Genomic DNA, 24,285 nt, shown 5'->3' with positions numbered 1-24,285 from the left:
ATATATACATTTATTTTGTCCTCACATTCTTTCTTGTAACTCTTCCCTCTCAGTCACACACCTTGCTGAAAGGCTCATTTCTGAATACGCCCACACAACAGAAGACAACGCAGCGAGACTGTTCTTCAAGTTTTTTTTATTTTATTGTTTGCTTCGCGATGAGAGGAATAAGATATAATTTACCCCAAAAAGATGTGATGTGGTTCTCTGAACTTTACTGTGACGTTTATTTGAACCCTCTGAAGTCCGAGATTAACGCGTATATGCGTTATGAGGCTTTTCCTCCTGAAACTCTGAAAAGAAACTATTAAATTACCTTTCAGTTTTTATAAATCGTACAGATAAGAGCAATACATCAAACGAATCCTCCTGTAAAGGTCTCACTTTTTTTGTGTATCATGACATACTAACACAAAACCTTTGTGCAACTTATAAAATACAGATAACAAACAGTGTGCTGTCTGCGCTGATCTTCATTTACAAATGCGTCATTGAAATAAACTGTAACTCAGTAATCCTCAACGAGAAGACTATATATATATCTATAGAAAGCCATGACATAGTCTACTAGTTTAAACTAATAAGTGCTGTCCACAGAAAACAATATTCTGTGGGATAAATTAATCCATATTGAAACAACGCGATGCCCACAGTTTGTCACGTCGCCCTTCATTATCTTCTAATGCGACCACGCACCTAGCGCTTGAAAGAGCTTTGATATGAGAATGTGTCACTGAGCGCGCAGCTTTGAATACGCCCACACAACAGAGACAACCGCAGCGAGAACTGTTTTTCTTTCAAGTTTTTTTATTATTGTTTGCTTCGCGATGAGAGGATAATATATATTTACCCCAAAAAGATGTGATGTGGTTCAGTATTTGAGATTTTGGTTTCCCTCAGAAAAAAAGAATGAAGCACTTTAGTCAGCAGAGATCATAAACAGTAGTAAGTCCTCTTTTTATTTATTTATACTTGTACTAGTTTTCACATAACGTCAACATTTTACTATTTACTTTCCAAAGACTTTTTCCAAACTATAATTCCCTGATGACTAAATGTAATAATCAATGAAATATTATGAGTTTCATAACATATACACTACTATCCATTCCCAAGCTTGATGTAAATAATCTAAATGTAACAAATCATGTAACTGTAACAAAGTAACAAACAATGCTGGTTCTTTTTTCATATTTATCCCCCCTAAAACCTGAAAAAAATAGTCTCAGCTCGTTTCAACATTACAATAATAATACTATAATAATAATAATAATAATAAGAATAAAAAAATAAATGTTTTTTTTTTTGAGTCAGCCAAATCAGAAGGTAAATGATGTTCTGAAGGATCGTATGACTGAGTAATGATGCTAAAATTCATCTTTGCAATTCAGGCTTTGATGTTCCTAATAAACTGTTTAACCTGCCGTTGCAAGTGATCTCAAATTTATTTATGTGATAAACCATATATTCTTAATAAACTACAAACATAAAAATATATACATTTATTTTGTCGCCTCACATTCTTTCTTGTAAATCTTCCCCTCGTCAGTCTCAGTCACACCCTTTGGCTGAAAGGCTCCGTTTGCAGCTCATTGGATGCGGGGCCTTTGGTCACTTCTCAGAGTGTGAACACACTACAATAGTCATGATAGTTGCGACGCCTACTCGCATGTGCCCTTTACAAACAAAAAGTGTCTTAGAAAATTTAACTCAATCTATGGACATTACTCTGTGAGATGAGTAAACAAGATGATTTTCACATCAATTTTGAAGTACTAAATAGTATTCTAGGCTACATGCTCCAGGTTTGACCACAGTCTTGTGAAACAAATGTTGTGTATTTTTGTTTTATGACCTTATTTCAGAGACTTCAAAATTTTAGTTTTTCACTTACCACGCACGCATAAACATTGTTTTCTCAAAACACAATCATGTACATACATGCTATTTACATATTATTTGTAGCCCAGTTTGTACTGAATACAGTGTTTTCAGACTTTAGCCATGTATATGTTTTAGAAGCAAATGAAAAAAAGGCACAAAAGTCAGGGGCATGTCAAAACTTCTCCAGGCCCCCCAAAACCCCCTAGACCTCAGAGGGTTAAGTCCTCTAGAAGCAATACAAGGCCTCAGTCCTCCATCTTTTTTCTCCACAAAGAAAAACCAGTTGCAGCTGGTGATATAGAGGGTTGAATGAATCCTGAACTTAAGGCCTCTTCAATATATTCCTCCATGGCTTGGGTCTCATTTCTGGACAAAGGGTAAATTCTACTCTTGGGAGGCATTGCATTGGGGAGTAGGTCGATGGTACAGTCCCCCAGGGCGGTGAGGTGGTAACTGCGTAGCCTTGGTTTTACTAAAGAGCTCTGCCAAATCATCATAAACAGTGGGGAATATAACTGCCTTATTACTCGTGGGACTTTCTAATGCTGGTTGTGTAACATGGTTGGGGAACATGGGAAAAACAATGGCTCTCACAGAAAGCGGACCACTTAATCAACTCACCCTGATGCCAGGAAATGACAGGGTCGTGGAGATAACCATGGATATCCTAGGATTACTTCATGCTTGGAGGAGTCAATGACGTACAGGGAGATTAACTCTTGGTAAAATAAACCAACTTGGATGGCTACTGGCCTGGTTTGGTGAATTATTTCATTCCCAATGGAGGATCGTTGACAGCCTTGATCTTGATGGGTGGATTGCAGGGTTGGGATAGGAATCTGATATTTTTTGATGAGATCTTTGTCTTTGACCATGTTTTTTACATCTTTTTAATGTCTCCCAGAGCAATGGATACTCCCTTCCTGAGCAAGACAACTCTGACAGGATTCAGCTTTTCAGGCCCCCTTTAATAGGAGGATGTTCATGCTCAGTCCCTTAAACTTCTGACTGCTGTTCCATACAAAACATACCAGAGTGGTAACTGGGTGTGGATTGGGTGTCACCAGATAACTGATATAAAAGACTGGACCATTCCAGTTGTCAAGAGATTCATTGGTGAGCTTCATGACAGCGTGCCTCGTAAACATGCTGTGGACCTGAGCTGCATAGACTTTTTTGCTGCTCAGGCACGATCCAACCTGCCTTTCTATTCTCAGGAAGGTCACTTTTACCCCATTTCTGTTCTGTTTGGGAGAGTAGCAGCATCTTGAAACCACTGGTACTTGAAAGAAGAGACTCACTGTGGAAATTAGCTTTCACATAGCTGAGACCCCCTTCTTATGATCTTGAACGCTTTCTTTTACAATTAGTGGTCGACCAAATATTGTTTTTTTAACAGCCGATGCCGATATCTTGGGAAAGCAGGGTGGCCGATATAAAGCCGATATAATTTTATCATATCATTGAAAAAAATTATGCTAAATTTTTTAAAGGTAAGTTGTTGCAAACAATTTATTTTAGTTACATTTAATAATAAAAAAAATTGTAAGTTAGTCAACTAAATTTGTTTATTTAAATATAGCTAAAATAAATTGATTGCAACCACTTACCTTGAAAAAATTAGTAAATTCAATGAATCATTTTTATTCATTGTATTTAAGAAATTTGAAATCATTTGAAATGGGAAAATAAATGTGTAAAATAAAAAATGCTTAAACTTTAAGTGACAGAGTATTTTTCACAAATAAACAAATATTTAATAAAAATATAAATAAAAAGGAAGTAAGCACTGTAACCAACAGGGCACTCAGTATTCTAGGAAGTTTGTGTGCATTGGGAATCACATTTATTTTATTTTTTTTCAAATAAAGCCAAGGTAACACTCATTTTACATACAGAACACAGTGAAAATGACATGAATATGACATTGGGCAAAAGCATGAAGTGCAGCATAATTTGAAATCATGAGTTTAAAGTTTGTCAATCGCGCATGTCAGTGAAGCTGAACTCTCCTCCTGTCAACATTCAATTCACACGGACCGACCATCACACAGAGAACACACGATCGTGCAGGACACACATCCACACTTCATAAGATCTCACAGCTGGATTCGACTAAGTTTGCAAGGTTTTTGAAGTTAGATGTTCATTAGTCATTCAGAGATTTGTTTAAATTATGTAAAAGCGTATTTGCTGAATGCTGACGGCAAACGAGAAAGTATTATAATGTTTGCCTTTCTATTACTAACAATATAAAAGCAATCGTTATAATACTTTTTTTTGTATACATTTTAATTTCTTTGTTTAACCATTTTATATGATTATTAGACAGACGTCTATCCGTATTAGACAGAACTGTTAACAACGACAGCAAACAAGAGGGAGAATGTGAGCTGTGTGTTCAGGTGCTGTGTTCTCAGTGCCGTCAAAATAAAAGTCCCGCCACGAACGCATCAGCCAAACAGAAAAACGTATTGGCTGATGCTGATATTTGAAAAATGCCAAATATCGGCCAAAACATCGCCATGGCGATATATCGATCGCCCACTATTTACAATAGTGTCATCTACTCTCTTCCAGGTTGGCAGTTCCCTCAGTGACAATCTCCCCATTTCAGTGTAGGCTGTGTTGCCTCTTTTCAGAGGTACTGTATGATTTGTACTGTTTTAGAAGCAAGCCATTCCTTCAAGAAATTCAGTCTTTTCAGGCCTCTTTTACTCTGCCAGGTCTATTTTAGAGAAGAATCTTTTTAACTGCCTTGAACTTACGCCTTTGTGTACCATAGCATTCTCTTCTAGACCATAACAGATCAGATGAATTACTTACACTGAAATCTGGATGTGAGTCTCTATTTTCTCCCCATCTCTGATGTAATCAAGCATTAGCATTGTCTTGAACTGACTGATTGAATGCATTTGCTTACTGGATCCTTGGATTAAAAAACTTTCAAGAAACTTACCAGTTTAATGATCTGATCACAAACAGAGGGGGTGGAAACATAATGTCTCTTGTCAAAAAACCTGCTTTTTTTTGTATTGATTTAAAAGTATTATGTCCTCTATAATGTATTGGTTGAAAAACAGACTTCAGAGGTTGAGTCTGCTTTCAAACTGCATATAGTTTATGCAGATAAATAGAGGCTATATTTTTTACTATTCTGCACGCCTCTTCGACATGCTCTGGGGAAGCGCAGCCCACGCTTTGAAAACCCCAGCAATAAACAATATACAATACATATCAATCACTACAGACAATCATGGGATCAGGGTCAGATGTACTGTATAGTTCAGAGTGAAAATATACATGTGCACAATCCAGACAAAATAAGCAGTAATAAGCATAAGGAGTAATACAATCAGAGTAGTCCCTCATGGAGTGGATACACTAAGCAACCTGTACTGAACCATCGTAAATAACACAGAGACAAATTAATGCACATTCCAGGACCTCAGTCAAAAATTGGGAACATTCACAGATGACACCATGCCACAGAATCCTCCTGTCAAAGACATAGCCGTTCCGTCTGTAGCAACCATGTTGAAAATACCATCAAGTAGGCCCATCGATGGAGTCAGATGAGACATGGATGAGACACCTCAGCAAGTGGTGGAGCAGAGCATACCACCTCCACACACCATAGGGAAATACAAAACGTAATTGGAAAAAATCTGTTAGGCTGAAGTCGATTGTGTATAATATGGGGAAAAACCTGCAAAGCAAACTTAAAGCCTCAGTGTGAAGCAGCAGCCAAGCATGCACAGCGTACTTACACTGGAAATGACACAAAAAGCAAGTGGCTTTTTGGTGCAAAAAAACTTTGCTAACTTTAAAACTAACCTTGAGAAACATTATATAAAAATCTGAAAATGTATTACATGACCACCATGACCTGTGATCGGTGTAATATGTAAGGCCTTGTAATCATAGAACTAAATTCAGGGTAAAATATGACTTAATATTTCTAAATTATGACTGTTTTTGATGTTAAAAAAAAAAAACATACTAAGATTACAAGCGCACCTGAGGTAACATAAAATAAATCGAAAAAAAAATGCATCATAGCCCCAATGACGCACAGATAGGGTTTAATAAGGGCAGAAACTCCACAAAATGACATTTAAGTGGGTTTTAAAAAATCACTAGGTACGTTCACATGAACACTTTTTGCTTCCATCAGAATCAATTCATTCTGATTGACAAATCAGAACGTAGTGTTTACATGAACGCTAAATAAAGTGCATGAATAAAACTGCATGAATAAACAGTTTCCGCCGTTGTTACATATGGTTTTAAAAAGCATACTTGATATTTATCTACTTCGGGGGTCCTAATTAGGTGACGACCAGCACGTGAACTGCTTACTTTATAAAGCAGTAAAAGTGCCCCTTCCCACATCCAAAACCAGTCGTCTGTGGATGATAGTCTTAAACAAGGACTGGTGGGACATTGTGCTGCTCCACTTCACAGACGCTGAGTGAAAGGGGAGTTTTATAATGACGGGACACTCATTTATGACACTTTATTCACCAGGAAGAACCGCTTACGTCATTACGCTATTTTTACGTCATTGCACATTCACAGTACTTTCCAGTTTCGGTTTTCAATCCGATCAAGTGTTTACATGTCCTCTCCCTCGGATTACAAAAGGAATAAAACACCCCCTTACAATTCAATCGAAATCTGAATCGTATTTCGAAATATTCGTCGAATTTAAAATAAAAATCCACATTCGAATGCAAAAACGTTTGCAATCAAATTTTAGGGGTGCGTTAAGGAGGCTGATTTAAGGCCTGGCCCGGGTATACTTTACATTCCGCGTTCCGTTCTGTCTTTGCGCCCAGCAGCGTCCGCACAGCTTTCAAGAGGCGGACGAGCTCGACACGCAGTGCCCCCCCAAATGACTTACTTTGCCCCCCTAAATGTAATGCACAGGACAATTAAGCAAACTTGCATTAGACGTTTAATATTACATGTCATCGATTGAGATCATTGTTATTATGATGTTGTTTCAGCAGAACTTAGCTCACAGGAACAGTAATCACTACAACGGTAACACTAGAAATGCATAACACATTACCTTCAGAAATGATTCAGACAATTCATTATTCAACGCATTATTACACAGAACATAATTTTTAAATATAATTATATTCATAAATGACTGTTTAAAACATCACCCAAAACAGCACCCAAACCTTGCAAAGACCTACCTCATTAATTATTCAAAATACAACAGCCAATGGCAAGTCTCCAGCAGCAGACCTTTCAATATGTTATTTTTGTGTTAGTAGTTTTATTTATTCAAATTACAATATGCAGTTTGTGTGTAAGTATATGTATATGTATATATATATATATATATATATATATATATATATATATATATATATATATAAATAATATAAATCATGCAATTCATTTAGTTAAGCATACAGTATTGTTTTTTACGCAATTTCTTTGCTCAGCTGAGCTGCGCATTGCATGCGATCTCAGAATAAATTTTTGGCGGTTTTGTACAGAAAAGCTACAGTATGGATATAAGAAAGTGGTTTAAAGATTCGTCGGTGACAAAGACGACTTTGACCAACACCAACATGTGTGGAGACGACTCTGGAGCTAATGAGATGGTAGGATTGGAGAATTTGTCTAATGAGACACAAGTTCACAGCGTAGACAGAGCAGTAGGGCTGCACGATTAATCGCATGCATTTATCATGCGTGTCTTATCAGTAAAGCTGGTTCCGTGATTAGCGGTAAATATCCGTCACCTATTTTCAAATGCACCGGGAGTTCATACACAGAGCCGTAGTTCACTGACAAGCTACGCAATATCGTGTTCATAATCGAATGCGATTAATCTCAATTATGAACAGAATATTGCGTAGCTTGTCAGTGAAGTACGGCTCTGTGTATTAACTGCCGCTCCCGTTTGAAAACAGGTGACAGACATTTACCGCTAATCACGGAACCGGCTTTACTGATGAGACACGCATGACAAATGCATGCGATTAATCGTGCAGCCCTACAGAGCAGCGGGTGTAATTATGAATGGGCCTACTACTAGTGATGACGTGATTGCCGTCGCTGTGGCTGTGACTGGGCCAAAGCTGCAGTCCATTGATGATCTTGGAAATGAAGGACCGAATCAGATCATTTTACAGCGTTACCCTGCTCACTTGTATAATAATAAAAATCGCTCCTTTGTGTCTTCATGGCATCAGACTCTTGACTGGCTTGAATATAGTGTCAAAGCTGATGCAGCATTCTGCTTCCCATGTCGAGTGTTCAATAGTGCGCACGCCGTAGTAGACTTGACTTTCATAGTCAAAGGGTACCTGGACTGGAAACAAGCCGCTGAAAAAGACAAGGGATTCCATAAACATGCAAGTTCAAAAGAACATTTGACATGTCTGGCAAGATGGAAAGAACACCCGATGCGCATGGATAGTGGAAGGGAAATTTCCACACTTCTTAATTCTGATCAGCTAAGCAGAAATCGTTATTACGTGTCTGCTCTCATTGATGTTGTGGGATTTCTCGCTGAAAATCAGTTACCTTTCAGAGGGAGCTGTGGTGCATTTGATGACATGGCAGAGGATGGTAGTGGTCTTTTTCTCTCCCTGTTGAATTGTACTGTTAAGAAAGACCCTACATTGTCTGAAATAATTAAAACACATCCCCCGTAATGCAAGCTACACAAGTCCGGATATGCAAAATGAACTGATCGCCATTATGAGTAACGTCGTGACTAGGGATATGCCGGTATCAAATTTTCCTGTTGCGATTAATTGATAATGTTTTGTCACGGTATACGGTATTATCACGGTATTGGAATTAAGTTTAAAAAAAAGTGGTCATAATACAGTAAAACAGGTTAAATAACTTTTTTCTTATAACAAAAATAACTGAACATTTAAATACAATAGAGCAAAACAAAAAATATATTTAAAGTTAAAAGTTTTACACAGATTAAAGCACAAAAGAACTATAAAGACCCATAGGTATCACTTTACAATAAGACCTCATTAGTTAAGCTTAGTTAATGCATTAACATTCACAATGAGCAATAGCTACATTTGCTACAGAAGTTACTAATCTTTGTTAAAAAAAATTCAAGTCTTAGCTCATCTTAGCCTCATTAAATACAAAGTTGCAACTTTCGATTTTAACAATGTGTTATTAAATATTGGAATACCTAAGATTAATGAATGTTCAGAAGAATTTTTCATTGGCAGTTTGTTAACTAATGAAGCCCTAATGTAAAGTGTTAATGAACAATAAAGAATCAAAACACTTTCAAACAATATCTAGGGCATGTTGTAGTCCAGATTAAAATGGAAAAAATTTATGGAAATATATAAAATATTATTTTATATTATTTAAATGTTTAGAAAGTAGCAGCTTTTTTTTCATGGGGTTTCCAGGGTAAGGGCTGCATTTTCTGCAGTTTAGCGCCATCTGTTGTCAGAGAGTGAATGTGCTTTCATCAGCGCATCTCTCAGGCGTTCCCCCATGTGCTTCTCATGCGTGCTTGTTTACATCAGAGCGCACACGCATCTTTAAAGCAGCATACAGCGGTGTTGTGCATTTTAACCAGTTGATGGGAAAAGTGTTCTTAAAATGCATTCCAAATTCTGAATAATTTGTAATATATAATTATTCTCGGTATTTAGAAATGCCCACGATAACAATATCGTGCATATTCATTACCGCGATATATCACATTACCGAATATCGGCACATGTCTAGTCGTGACTGATGCCATTGTCCAAGAGGTGGTCGATTCGTGGTATACTATTAAAGTGGATGGGACGGGGACGCCACTGGATGTGAGAACATATCTATGGTTATTCGCTTCGTGTCTGCATTACATGAAACACAACAGAACGTCTTCTCACAGTAGCTACAGCAGATGCCGGAGATGTCAACACACTGACAAACAAAATTATAGAAGAACTGGCAAAAGCCAGACTAAACACGTCACAAATTTTAAGTCAGGTGTATGATGGAGCTTCTGTTATGGCTGGAAAGAATGGCGGTGTGCAGAAACTACTCCAAGAAAAGCTGGGCCGAGAAATCCCATATGTCCATTGCATGAACCATCAGCTGCACCTGGTGGTTGTGAACACTTTGACAGCAGAGAAAGCAGTCACTGATTTTTTTGATGTATGTTGCACCCTGTACAGATTCTTTCGGAAGCCAACAGTTTCGGCGCAGTACAAAGTTGAGCGATTAAAGCGACTTCTTGAGCAGAGATGAACAGGACATTTATCAACAGTATCTGCGATCATTAAGTCTTACGAGGAGATCATTTCTTTGCTTTCGGAGATCGACGCAGAGCGCAGATATGGTGCTGAGGTGAGGATGGAGGCCATTGGGCTTTTGAGGGAAATTTCTCAGCCTGCGTTTATGTTCATCGCACACTTTGTAAAGACAGTGTTGATGTTGCTGGATGGCCCTAACAAGCTTTTGCAAAGTGAGGACATGGACCTGTTGACTGGGTTGGAACTGGTCGCGAGTGCCACTAAGTGTGTGATTGAACTCCGCTGTGAGGCCAAGTTCAAAGAGCTGTGGGATGCGGTCACCGATTTGGATGTTAATTCCGCACCTTCAAAACGGCAGCGCACAGTAAATAAGAATTTACACCAGTATTTCGTTGAAGAAACAACAGGACAAAAGGACAATGACAAACCAGAGCTACGAAGGCTTTATTACAGTGCACTTGACACACTTCTAGGAGAAATCAACCATCGCTTCGGTGAGCGCAACACACAGCTTGCGCAATCGCTGATGCTTTGAACCCAGAAAGCGATCAATTTTTGAATCTGAAGTTACTTCAGTACATCATGTCATTAACAAAATCAACCATCGTTGAGACAGAATGTATTGTTGCTAAACAGTTTATTTCTACACAAATAAACAAAGAAGGAAACGCGAAATTTACAACACAAAATCTCCTTTCAAAGTACCACAAAACATTAGAAGCAATGCCAAGTGTACTGACAGCTTTGAAGACCGGATTGACGCTTGGTGCTTCAATCGCAATGTGTGAAAATTCATTTTCAGTTTTGAGGAATGTATTCACCGACCACAGACGTTCTATGCGCCACACACGCAAGGCCCAGCTCATTCAGCTGGCATTTGAGAAGGATCTCACACGCAAGTGTCAACATGAATGGAAAGATAACATTCTTCGGAGATTTCACTCGGAGACCCGCCGCCTTCAACTATTTTGATCAATTGTGAATACACTGCTTGCCTGCTACATTGCTAAATTTTTATTGCAGTATGGTAGCCTATGCATTGCTTTTATTATTGTTGTGTTGTTGGTGGAAACCAGGAGCTTTTGTGACTCATGTTTATGAAGTGTAGAGTCATAAATCAAATTGCTTTTGGTGTAGTTTTAGGTTGGACTTGTAATGATATACGTTACGTTGATTGTTCATGTTACTTAAGAAAGCCACTAGATGGCACTGTGTTGTGTATGTGATGAACAATGCAGATTAACAAAAAATATAGGCTACTAGCTAAATTTGGAAATGTTAAGAGACAATAAACAGAGACGTTGAGATCATACGGTGAAGTATTTTATTTGAATAATTGAACAAAACAAGACTATTGTGGTCTATTTTAGTTATAGCCTAATATGGGTTGTTATTATGGTCTGTCTCAGATCATTAAAAAAAGTGTGCCCCCCTATGAAAATTAAATTAGCTATATAGACCAAAATAATTTTTTGAACCAGGCTGTAAACATGTTTTTTTTTTCTGATGTAAAGTTAGGCATTTTAACATGGGGAGTCTATGGGAATGACTCCCTTTTGCAGCCAGCCTCAAGCAGCCAGTCGATGAATTGCAGTTTTAGTCACTTCCTTGTTGGCTTCACGAGAGAGAGTGGTAGGTTGCCGCTTACATAATGCAGACGGTGTGTGGACGCGGATGGCCCAAGTATATTTTGGCCTTTATCAGTGGCGCACGAGATGTGATGACAATGTAAGTTTCATTGCATTATAATTTTTTCTTGTTAGCCTATCCAGTTAAAGCCACTAGATGCAGCGCTGCTGCAATGTTCTTTTAGAATATTGCGGAAAAAGAACAACAATGTGGAGAACACATTGTTTACATCAAAACGGAAACCAAGCCATTCACACAGAATGCATTTTCTAGAGGGACACCGTTTGACTCGCGTCTTGCACAAGAGAGCCGGATGTTTAGAAAGCCATGTAAAATCAATGTATGTTTAACTTTTTAAAGACATATCTCGAGAATTTATGGTGGGTTTTTCCCCATCCCACTGCCTCTCATGTTTTTAAATGAAAAATGTACTCTGTGTGATTGGCTTTCCGCGCATTGTATTAAACTATGCATGCATACGTGATGCTGTTTTGTTTATAGTTGTTTAAGCAACTTAATTATAATTGGTTTATAAACATTATTTTAAATATAATTCACTTAACAGTCATGTATTCTAATGCTTTTATTAAACGTGCATTAGTAATATTTTGCTCGATGTGCCCTCTTGTGGCATCAGGAGAGAAGCAAAAAGCTTTTCTTCACGCTAACTGAAATTATTATATATTATATATAAGTAAAAAATTCGAATTTAGTTTTTCAGCCACATTGACAGACCCACTTACATCCAACACTACAAACCCAAATCATCAACTGTACAAAGCAAATAAGAAGATACCAAAACATGGAAGCGGATCAGAAAATGTAAGGAGTTGTCAAGTCAAGTCAAGTGACCTTTATTTATATAGTGCTTTAAACAAAAAAGATTGCGTCAAAGCAACTGAACAACATTATTTAGGAAAACAGTGTGTCAATAATGCAAAATGACAGTTAAAGGCAGTTCGTCATTGAATTCAGTGATGTCATCATGCAGCTCAGTTCAGTTTAAATAGTATCTGTGCAATAATTTGCAATCAAGTCAACAATATCGCTGTAAATGAAGTGTCCCCAACTAAGCAAGCCAGAGGTGACAGCGGCAAGGAACCAAAACTCCATCAGTGACAGAATGGAGAAAAAAAACGTTAGGAGAAACCAGGCTTAGTCGGGGGGCCAGTTCTCCTCTGACAAGACGAAACCAGCAGTTCAATTCCAGGCTGCAGCAAAGTCAGTTTGTGCAGAAGAATCATCTGTTTCCTGTGGTCTTGTCCCAGTGGTCGTCTGAGACAAGGTCTTTACAGGGGATCTGTCTCTGGGGCTCTAGTTGTCCTGGTCTCCGCTGTCTTTCAGGACTGTAGACTACATAAAGTGCCCGAATGAAACAGCCTACGACATTATATATATATATATATATATATATATATATATATATATATATATATATATGTATTATGTATGTATATGTATATATATATATATATAATATATATATATATATATATATATATATATATATATATATATATATATATATAATATATATTTGTATATATATATATATATATATATATATATATATATATATATATATACACACACACACACACACACACACACATATACATATTTTTATACATAAAGTAGGTCACAATATTAATAGGCAAGGCACAAGGCTGCCACTGCTGAACTCAGCTCTTAAAGTAATAGCAGCCAAAAAACCTAATAACCCAGCTGCTATGATGTCTGTTAATCAAAGAACAAAATAAAAAAATAGGAAATCAGTAACTTTTGTTGCTTTAAGGTTTCATCTATATTTAATTTAGAATTTAGTGTTTGATAACTTTATTCCATTTCTGTATATTTCCTACTTGCTGAAGGGCACAGGTAGCTAAATATGATATTTACTCGCCTTCAGTCATAAAAAAAAGAAACAGTTTTCTTTTTCTTTTGAGAGACGATATCTTTTATCATGCACTTCATTAATTTGAAGATTGGATGTGAAATTATTGCAATATAAAATATATATTTAAAAATGTTAATTTTAGGTGGGATTAATCATGATTAATTTCAGAAAAATTTCATTTTTTTAATTGATTGACAGGACTACTTTATGATGTGATTTTATTTTCTTTACTTTACTTTGTGTCATTCAATGTCATTTATTGTTGTGTTAATGTGTGAAAGTGAGAAAACACTTTTGATATTTTAATGTAAGATGATGGTGTGGTATGTCCAGACTGATCTAGGATCACAGATATGAAATGAAGTAGAATTTTATCTGCATATCTGTTTTTAAACAGTACTTTGTGTTTCTTTACGGACAGACACTGTCTACTTTCACTTGCCCCCTCTGGATGGCCAGCAGAAATGTGTTTATGGAGTTTCTTGCTACAGACAGATGGAGGCTAAGGTTTGTCCATGAATAATTTATACTAATTATTGTCATGTTTTTGCTGTTTTGTTTATTTTATTAAACAAACATACCTAAACATAACTACTACAACAACTTCCTTACTTACTGTCAATAAGCAGCAAATTAGGAGTTGATTGAGGGAAAACCCTTAATTAATTGTGAATATATGTTCCCTAGTCTAAAGTGTTACTTTCATTTTTAATTGATGTAGAGCAGGGGAGTATAAGCCAGAAGAATGTAGTCTGGTGCTATCATAATGATAGCATGCAGTTATTATCAAAAGAGATGTTTCTTAATAAATGAAGTCAAAATTAAAGAATAACATAAAATGGTTTCCTCAATCCAACATAATCCTTTCTTCTTAATAAAAAATAAACAAAGTATTTTGATAGATACTGTAAACACATAGTGTCTAATCTGATATTTTAATGTTTTGTATTATAGGTACTAAAAGTACGAGAGGCAGATATCACAAGAGAGACGGTTCAGAAGAGTGTTTGTGTTCTCAGTCGATTGGTAAGACATGTATATGGCAGATAAATCTTTATTTACATAAAAATGCCTGCTTGTTTTTGCAAATTATTAATGTAATATATTGGTGTTTCAGCCGCTGTTTGGTCTGATACAGGCTAAACTTCAGCTCATAACTCATGCTTACTTTGAAGAAAAAGATTTCTCTCAGATCTCCATCCTAAAGGCAAGTTCTTTCACACACATTTCATTGTCTGATATATTAAGAACTAATACAGCTAGTAAAAATGCGTATTATTTTTGTCAGATTTGTTTAAAGATGTAGAACTCCAGTCATATCAGTGTTTAAAAAAATTAAATGGTCTAAAATTAAGAAACAGTAAAATATACTGTTAGAAAACAGTAAATATAATGTAAATTAACACACTGAAACTGACAGAATATGTATATGTGAAAAAGGTATTTTATCTGCACACTTTCAGTTCCAGAATAAATTAATCATGGTTGTCAAATATATCTTTGAATAGAGTATTTTTACAGTTACTGCAAATATTTGTTTTTGAATAATGCTGCATCAACACAGATGTCGGTATAAAAAGAAGGCTGTCATATCAGCCAGAAGCAGATAATCACTCAGTGCACCTTTCATGTATTTTTGTTTTTGGTTCTTTGGGAGCTCTATGATCATATGAACAGATCTTTAAGCTGTACAGCGCTGGAGGGATCACAGATTTATCTGGGTAATTCAAAAACACTTTTCACTGCTATAATTTAGTAATTCAAGAATCTGCTTTTCACTAATATAATTGATCATTTAACCTCTAAATAACAGTAATTGGATGAGGAGAGTGTAATGTCCAAATTTACTTTCCAAATACACATTCTTGATCTTATTGTGTGTGACTTATCAATGCATCCTACACATCACAAACAAAAAGACTCCTTAAAAAGTGAGTGTATGAAATGCCTACTTTGCAGCATTATGTAAGAAACCCCTGCTTTTTAGCATCCATTAAAAGCCTATAGATAAAGAAAGGTCCAACCTTTCTTTTTTTAGAATAAAATATTTTATTTTATACTTAAATATCCTGCATTATGGAAGTCAACTGTTTGCAAATGATGTTTCATGTTATCTTTAAATGCTTTTTAGGAGTATTTGGATAACTACTTAAACACCAGTTATGAAATTGTGCAGCCAGTTTTTATTTATGGTGTTTCCATGACAACTCTGGGATGTGATAAAGTCAAATTATAATTTGAAATAAATGTGGCCTTAGTATACATAACCCTATCAATTTCCTATTTTCCAACTTATTTTTATTTATTTATTTTTTCTTTAACTAAAGGTCTGTCTGCCCGAGATTTGATTCTGCACTTTAAACACAAGGTAAAGGACTGGACTCTTTCTTTTTAAATTCTGCTTCATCCTTTTGTATAATATGTATTTGATTTGATCTTTATTATGTAACTTGCAAACTGATTTTGGTCTAAATGCTTGTGTTTTTTCTCTTTATTTGCTGTAGGTTTTGATTCTCTTTAAACTGATTCTGCTAGAAAAGAAGGTCATTATTACCATCTCAATACACACTTTGTAGTAAAGTGGATTCTCATGGATGAGTCTAGTCGTAATTACACAAGTATTTATGTCCCTATAGATCCTATTTTATGTGACTCCAGTGAAGAGATTGGTTGAAACTCTGATGACCGTCCTGTCATTGTTTCCAGGTAAAAAGGTTGTGATCTGGTGCCAGATTTGTTTGGTGGGTGTGTTATTCAAACTAAAAACTGAAGCACTGACCTAGAAATTAAGAAATAACACAGTAACTTGACAGTAACAAGATTCTTAAAAACAATATTAAATCATCTAATACAAACTATTTTTTATGATAATAAATTTTGGGCTTTTTATTGTGTATTACTTGCTCTGATAATCATTTTATAATATGTTAATAAATGTACATGTTTCTAAAGAAATTGCACGTTTGCTACTGAACCAGGGTTAGACTGGCTATAGGGAGCAGAGCACTGAGATTTTTCTCAGTTGTGAGCTGACTGTTGTGAGTAAATATAAATATTTAAATACCCTGTAGAGTACAGGTCAAGTCTGTTTAAATGTGTTATCATTACACAGTATCAGTGTTTGTTAAGGTGTGACAAACTCAAAATCATGTTCATATGCATAATGATAATGCTTTTAAATAAGCATAATGATAATTTACATAATGAATAAGCATAATGATAATACTTTTATAGAATAATTTTACACAATGCCAGTTTCATTGACTACCCAGGTAGGTTTGAATTTATATTGATCAAATTCTGTTTTTTTCGGACTCAATTAGATGAAATTCTCTTTACTGTTGTTTATTGACCATAGTAGCTTACACTAAAAGATTTTATTCGGGGTAGGACTGTGATCGTTTGCTACGTTGATCATGAACTTTTAATCAAACTGAGTTGACAGAGAATAGTAAGTTCAGTGGGCCTGCTGAACGTGATCCAAACTGGGTAGGATTTGTGTGGTTTTTGGTTTTGTCAACCATAAACCTACTGTGAAACTCAGAGCTTGTTCATCCTGCTTTATGCAACAGAACTCAGTACTGTATCGTCACTTTTATACAGTTGAAAATGTTGAAAAAGACACTTTCCAGTTTGGTAGAAACCACCAGAAACTCCAGTTCAGTTGGTGGCCAGTCCAGCATAACATAAGCAACTTGTCAATGTAAATGTGTCAGACTAATTGCACTGTTAATATTTTTCCATCATTTAGCATAACTGTGTCATTTTGTGATTTGTAAAGATTGAAATATCTGGATCAATATTAGTGTGAGCAAGGCTGTTTTCCCCAGTGTTTGTAGTTCTTTTGCCAGTGCCAGGAACAGACTAGATTGTTCTGCAGCAGCTCACAGAAAGTCAACCAAAACCCATGCTTCATTGTTCTGTCAATCTTGTTAATCAAGTTTCTGACTGGTTTATTCCCAAAAGTAACTTTTATGTTGTGAAAGTTGGCATCAGCCCATCAAGACATTGCACTTCTATATAATGAATAAACCTGAAACTAAATGGAACATTATAAAGAAAGTGAAACGTATTCCTAATTTGCCAGTTCTTGAAGTGGAGCAAATTTTATAGTGACAAAATGTCTGACTAAGTGAGACTAGTTAGTTGAGAAGGAATTATTTTAAAGAGTAAACATAATTACTTAAGTACTTAAGTTAAGTATTTATTTATTTTGTAGGTATAATAGAGCATGGACTGGCAGATTCCTCTCACTATCAGCCCCGGAGGAGCATCTCAGAGGACTTCAGTTCAGCAGAAATCAAATCTGCAGACGAAGAATCACTCTCTATGTCTACTACAGATATTACTAACATATCAAAAGAGCTTGAGGGCAGGTATGATGTCAGTGATCAGCCGGATCAATCAAAGCCTTGTAACACTACTCTGGATACACACTACCTTCAGCCTCATGCAGGAAGCTTGCTGGACTCAGAGTGCGAATGGGAGACGCTGGAGCCTCATGTTATGGATGAAATGGAAGGGAAAGTAGACATAACTCATTTAAATACGTTTGACACAGATTCAGGACTGCCAATAACAGTACAGCCACAGTCGGCCACAGGACAGGGAATGTTGTCCTCGGGCCTGGTGTCTGGGCTGCAAGAGGACCAGTATGGACTACCACTGGCTGTCTTTACAAAGGTGTGCACACAAAACACAATCCACATCCACCATACTCTTTAGAGCAAAGCTCTATAGTGCACTTGTTCAAGTTAAGTTTTATTATAAAATGTTTTGATATATACAGTACAGGTCAAAAGTTTGGAAACATTACTATTTTTAATGTTTTTGAAAGAAGTCTCTTCTGCTCATCAAGCCTGCATTTATTTGATCAAAAATACAGAAAAAACAGTAATATTGTGAAATATTAAAATAAAATAATAGTTTTCTATTTGAATATACTTTAAAAAAATAATTTATTCCTGTGATGCAAAGCTGAATTTTCAGCATCATTACTCCAGCCTTCAGTGTCACATGTAACATCCAGTCTATCACATGATCATTTAGAAATCATTCTAATATTCTGATTTATTATGAGTGTTGGAAGCAGTTCTGCTGTCTAATATATTTGATGAATAAAAGGTTATAAAGGAACTGCATTTATTCAAAAAAAAAAAAAAAAAAAAAATCTAATAATATATATTCTAATAATATATTTTCTTTACTATCACTTTTTATCAATTTAACACATCCTTGCTGAATAAAAGTATTGATTTTATTTAAATCATCATATAATTATGATTTATATAATGATGATATAATTATGAATCATCATATTAGAATGATTTCTAAAGGATCATGTGATAATGATCCTAAAAATTCAGCTTTGCATCACAGAAATAAATGATAATTTAAAGTATAATAAATTTGAAAAAACAATTATTTTAAAATGTAATAATATATCACAAAATTAAAGTTTTTTTTCTGTATTTTTGATCAAATAAATGCAGGCTTGATGAGCAGAAGAAACTTCTTTCAAAAACATTAAAAATAGTAATGTTTCCAAACTTTTGACCTGTACTGTATGTTAGAACTGTATATACTCTATGTCATCCAAATACCACAGTATGAACATTTGCTTTGTTATTTTTGGATTACCTCAAGGCTGCATTGGCTAACAAAGACAACTGTTAGTTATTTCTATATTTGGCTGAGCAGTCGTTTGGGTGGCCAATGTATTAGATTTCTCACATATATAAAAATACACAAAATAAGTAATCTTGACCACTGTTCTTGTGGTAAGATTAGTTTATTGAAGGTAGTAGTTTAGCACAGTTCCTCAGCAGCAATGTTTGAGTTTCAGCCTTGAAAAGAATCTTAACCCAAAGTTCTGTCTGTGGGACACCACTTTTTATTTAAATCTAATTAGCATACACGATATCACAATGACCCCCCTTATTATCTTTCACAACAAATAAGCAATATCAAATATAGCTACACTTTTTCAAGTAACTACCAGGGTCTAGACAGATGAGAAAAAACTTAGGCTTTTTTTTTTAGCATGGTATTTATATGACATCAAACTACCAATTACACTTTGTAATTTGTCAAGTTTTCAGAAATTTAATTATAGCCCATTAGGTTATAAAAAATATGCTAACTGACTGAAGACATTGCTCTGTAAATTTTAAAACAATAGGGAAAATGACTGCAGAGATTTTGGCCACATGACTTTGCAGAATCACTCCTTGTACGTTTTAATATGCTACATTACAAATATGAACTGGTAAAAATATTGTACTGGTAAAACACTTTGTTTCTAAGTGCACTTAAAAAATAAAATAAAATAAATAAGACAAAGGAAGAAAACATAACTAAATAATACAATTTTATTATGGCTCCTACAGAAATCTTACTAGTAGTACTAATAAAACTGTAACAGAATTCAGATATTTTTTATTTATTTATTTTTTGTATATCATGATAACGCAGTACTATCCATTACTCCGCTGTGGCCAGGGCTTAAATTAAAATTAAATTAAAATTAAAAAATTAAAATTAAATTTTCTAGATTTTTTAGTCTCTGAGCAAAGCAACAGAAAAATTAAACATGCAATTCAATCTCACAGCAAATAACTACAATATGCATACATAAATAAACAACAACACAAAGGTTAAGACATTACCCTGACAAAATGATAATTTGCCGGTATCATAGTTAGCATTTATTCAGACTGCTTCTTTATTGATTGGACAGTCCAAAATGATGTTATAATACTATCGATTTTTACAACACTCATCGGTCTGAAGAACAAGGCGTGCTCTGATTGGCCAGCTATCCAGTGCATTGTGATTGGCCGAAAGTTACGAAAATTTTGACGGAAATGTTACGCCCCTGTGTGTCCCGGAGTGCCGAAACAAAAACATTAAAACCCATCATAAACAAGGCATTAGTTGCATCCAGTGGGGACATAATTAGGGATTATAATGACAATACCAACGGTTCTCAATTCCAGTTCTCGCACCCCCAAGCTCTGCATATTTTGCATGTATCTCTTTGTTAACACACCTGATTCAGATAATCAGCTTGTTAGAAGAGAGCTCCATGCATGAACTGTGTTCCAAATGACATGGTCCCTACACAGTGTTCATTGCTCCCTACTCCCTGAGCAGGGGAAATCTGTTGAAGTTTACTTCACTTCAGAACATTCATTCACGGATTTGTGCTGCAGAACATCTTCACACACGGAGAAGTGTGACATCATATACCTCTGTAAATAAATACAATTTAAATTCACGTCGCGCACACTTCAGTGCACTTTGAATGGAACATATACATTCGCTTCGAACTGGAATCATGGTGGAATATCCTGTGATGTCCACTTCGCAGGGCACTTACGTTCGAATAGAACAAATGTCTGAAGTGATAAGAGAAACATACCAAATGTGTAGAGCAGGGGGCGCGAGGACTGGAAACGAGAACCGCTGACTTATATTGTCTTTTTACACATTGCGTTGCATCGCACAGCGTAAACATAAAACCATGTCTGCATTTGTGATCGGAGAAATGACAAACAAAAAGCACTACTCTATACTGCTCAAAACGCGTTTTAATCATCAGTGGCAAATCCTTTAAATATGTAAACGTAGCCTACTTGCAGACTGTAAGTCAGAACAGCCGGCGTTGTAGTCTTCTCTCCCAGGATCAGGAAACAGTCCTCCATAAAATGCACTGCACACATCTGTATATTTGGGTTGAAAGGTTCTGGAACAGTGTTGTAAATACAACTTAACCACTGATTTCTAGTCGTGTCCTCTTTTGGAAGACCAAACAAAGTAGTTTTGCTACATGGCAGTGGCGGCAACAGCAAGAGTAAAAGTTACGCCTTCTTTCTTTGCGTGAACATTTGGGTGGCGTTATGCAAATCTTCCCATATCATGACGTAGACATGTGGGGCCATGTTTAAACTATCCATTTTAGGTAGGCGTGGTTGACTCTTAACTTTCGTAAAGAATATCTCTTTGGATTTGAGACTTTAGTCTTTGCAACTTTACAGAACTTCTTTATGCACCAAGAGCTTTTAACACTCCAAAGAGAAAGGAAAATTTTAAATTGCATCATATGATCATTAACTACAAATAGGGGCAGATTTATTTCCAATAAAATTCCAGAAACTGTCCAGAATTTTTGGAATCATTCCAGGACTTTTTTGGAAAGTTTCGGAAAATTTTGGAAACTTTTGGAAGGTTCTAGAAAATTTACCAGAAATGTTACATCCCTTTGCAACCACTGCTTCTTTATTGATTGGACAGTCCAAAATGATGTGATAATACTATCAAATACAAATAGGGGCAGATTTATTTCCAGTAAAATTCCAGAAACTGTCCAGAACTTTCAGAATTTTAGTTTGGAAGATTCTAGAAAATTTACCAGAAATGTTACATTCCTTTGCAACCCTAAATACAAATACAGTGGGTATAGAAAAGAGTCACCCCCTTTAAAATAATCACATTTTATTGCTTTGCAGCCTGAAATCAAGATGGACACATTTTTTGTTTTATCCACCCGTATTTACTCAGTGCAACTTAAAACATCCAACTGAAAGATATAACAACAACATGCCAGAAAAAAACAACAACAACAAAAAAATGGATTCACTCAGTTGATTAGTAGTCTCTACTAATTTTGCACATCTTGACATTGCAATATTTGCCCGCTATTCTTTGCAGAACTGCAAAGCCCTGCAGAGAGTTGTGCACTTAGCTGAGCGCGTCTACGGGGCTGCCCTCGCTGCAGGACATCTACCTCAAACACTGCAAAAGCAGAGCTGTTAAAATCATTAAGGACACAAATCACCCTGGTAACTCTCTTTTCATTTTGCTGCCATCTGGTAAGCGCTTCCGTAGCCTGATGGCAAAAACTGAGAGACTTAGGAGGAGCTTCTTCCCCCAGGCCATCAGGCTCCTAAACTCAAACTCAGTCTCTTAAACTCTACATGACTTTACTTGATTATCAGTAAGATACTGAAAAAACTGACTTTGACACTTGCATACACCAATTTCTATATTTTTTATTTTTATTTATTTACCTCTATTGCTGCTATGTAAATACCCTGTACAACCTGTTTGTACATTCTCCTCCTGTACATTCCTGCTCATCTTAATATTTATTAAGTCTACAGTATACTGTCCTGCACATTTTTTTTTTCTATAAGTATCTTATTTTATTCTTTTTTTTAACCTTACTTTTTCCATATCATATTTTTTTGTATGATTTTCTTGTGTTTGTGTTCTTTAATAATTGCACTGTCCATGGAGCGGACGTGACTTACATTTCACTGCTGGTCATATGCTCTCCATATAACCATGTATGTGACAAATAAAAATCTTGAATCTTGAAGTTCAGTTCAGTTTGATGGTGACCGTTTATGGATTGCAGTCTTCAAGCCATTCCACAGATTTTCAGTGGGGTTTCAGTCTGGGGTCTGACTAGGCCATGCAAGGACATTCACATTTTTCTCCTTTAATCACTGTGTGGTCAGTTTTACTGTGTGCTTTGGTTCCCTGCCATATTGGAAGGTAAACCTTCTTCCCAGTTGACAACTTTCTGGCAGAGAGCAGCAGATTTTCAAGAATTTGACAGTATTTTGTCCCATCCATTTTTCCTTCTATCCTGACAAGTGCTCCAGTCCCTGCTGCAGAGAAATACCCCATAACAGGATATTACCACCTCCATGCTTAACTGTAAGAATGGTGTTATTTGGATGGTGAGCCATATTGGATTTCTGACAGACATATTATTTGGTGTTGAGGCCAAATAATTAAATTTTAGTAATATCTGCCTCAGAATTTTCAAGGTGCGTTTTGGCAAAGCTCAGTCGTGACTGCATGTGGCCTTTCTCGAGGAGTGGCTTTTTTCCTCCCATACAAGCCACATTTGTGGAGAATTTGTGATATTGTTATCACATGCACACAATGACCTGTCTTTGTTATAAATTCCTGCAACTGTAACCTCTCTGACCAGTTTCCTCCTGGCTCTTTCATCCAGTTTGAAGCGACATCCTGATCCAGGAAGGGTCTGTGTTGTACAAAATACAGTGCCTTGCCACCCATAGTTGATTGTTTGCTTCAGTTACACTACAAGGACTAAAATGCTCCAGGAAAGCTCTTTTCATGCTGAGCTAATCAAAATGACCACACCTGATCACAGTTGAAAGTCAAATGGCTTTGTGTGCCATTGAGAAGGTGATTAGCTACACCTGATTGAGTTTACAAGTCATTTTTAGGAGGGGGGTGATCCTTTCTCCAACTCAGTGATTCTGTTTTTATTTTTTTCTGACATGTTTGTGTTATGTCTTACACTTGGATGTTATAAGTTGCACTGAGTAAATACAGTGGGATAAAAACTGTGTCCGTCTTCATTTTAGGCTGCAAAGCAACAAAATATGATTATTTTAAAGGGGGTGATTCTTTTCTATACCCACTGTACATTGATTTAAACTATTGATGCAATGTAATAAGAACAAGAATCACAGTATATAAGTTACACAGCAAATTAGTTAATCATAAATATGCAATTCAATAAACTGACAACTCAAGAAAAACCCCTCATGACATTGAAATGTAAGG

The 24,285-nt window shown here is 35.9% G+C and overlaps 1 protein-coding gene across 1 annotated transcript in view; it reads left to right on the top strand.

Moving 5' to 3' along the window:
• avl9 (AVL9 homolog (S. cerevisiase)) overlaps nucleotides 1-24,285 on the top strand; it is a 700,673-nt gene that overhangs the window by 663,272 nt on the left and 13,116 nt on the right. The window contains exons 3-10 of the mRNA XM_042767395.1: nucleotides 14,096-14,181; nucleotides 14,629-14,700; nucleotides 14,792-14,880; nucleotides 15,328-15,395; nucleotides 16,002-16,042; nucleotides 16,179-16,217; nucleotides 16,311-16,380; nucleotides 17,894-18,357. Of these exons, the coding sequence (XP_042623329.1) occupies nucleotides 14,096-14,181; nucleotides 14,629-14,700; nucleotides 14,792-14,880; nucleotides 15,328-15,395; nucleotides 16,002-16,042; nucleotides 16,179-16,217; nucleotides 16,311-16,380; nucleotides 17,894-18,357 (929 nt within the window). The remainder of the gene's footprint in view (nucleotides 1-14,095; nucleotides 14,182-14,628; nucleotides 14,701-14,791; nucleotides 14,881-15,327; nucleotides 15,396-16,001; nucleotides 16,043-16,178; nucleotides 16,218-16,310; nucleotides 16,381-17,893; nucleotides 18,358-24,285) is intronic.

This window comes from Cyprinus carpio, chromosome A12 (assembly GCF_018340385.1).
Source record: "Cyprinus carpio isolate SPL01 chromosome A12, ASM1834038v1, whole genome shotgun sequence".
Lineage (NCBI taxonomy): Eukaryota > Metazoa > Chordata > Actinopteri > Cypriniformes > Cyprinidae > Cyprinus > Cyprinus carpio.
The sequence above is the reverse complement of the archived record's forward strand: the minus strand, read 5'-3'. Positions and strand labels throughout refer to the sequence as shown.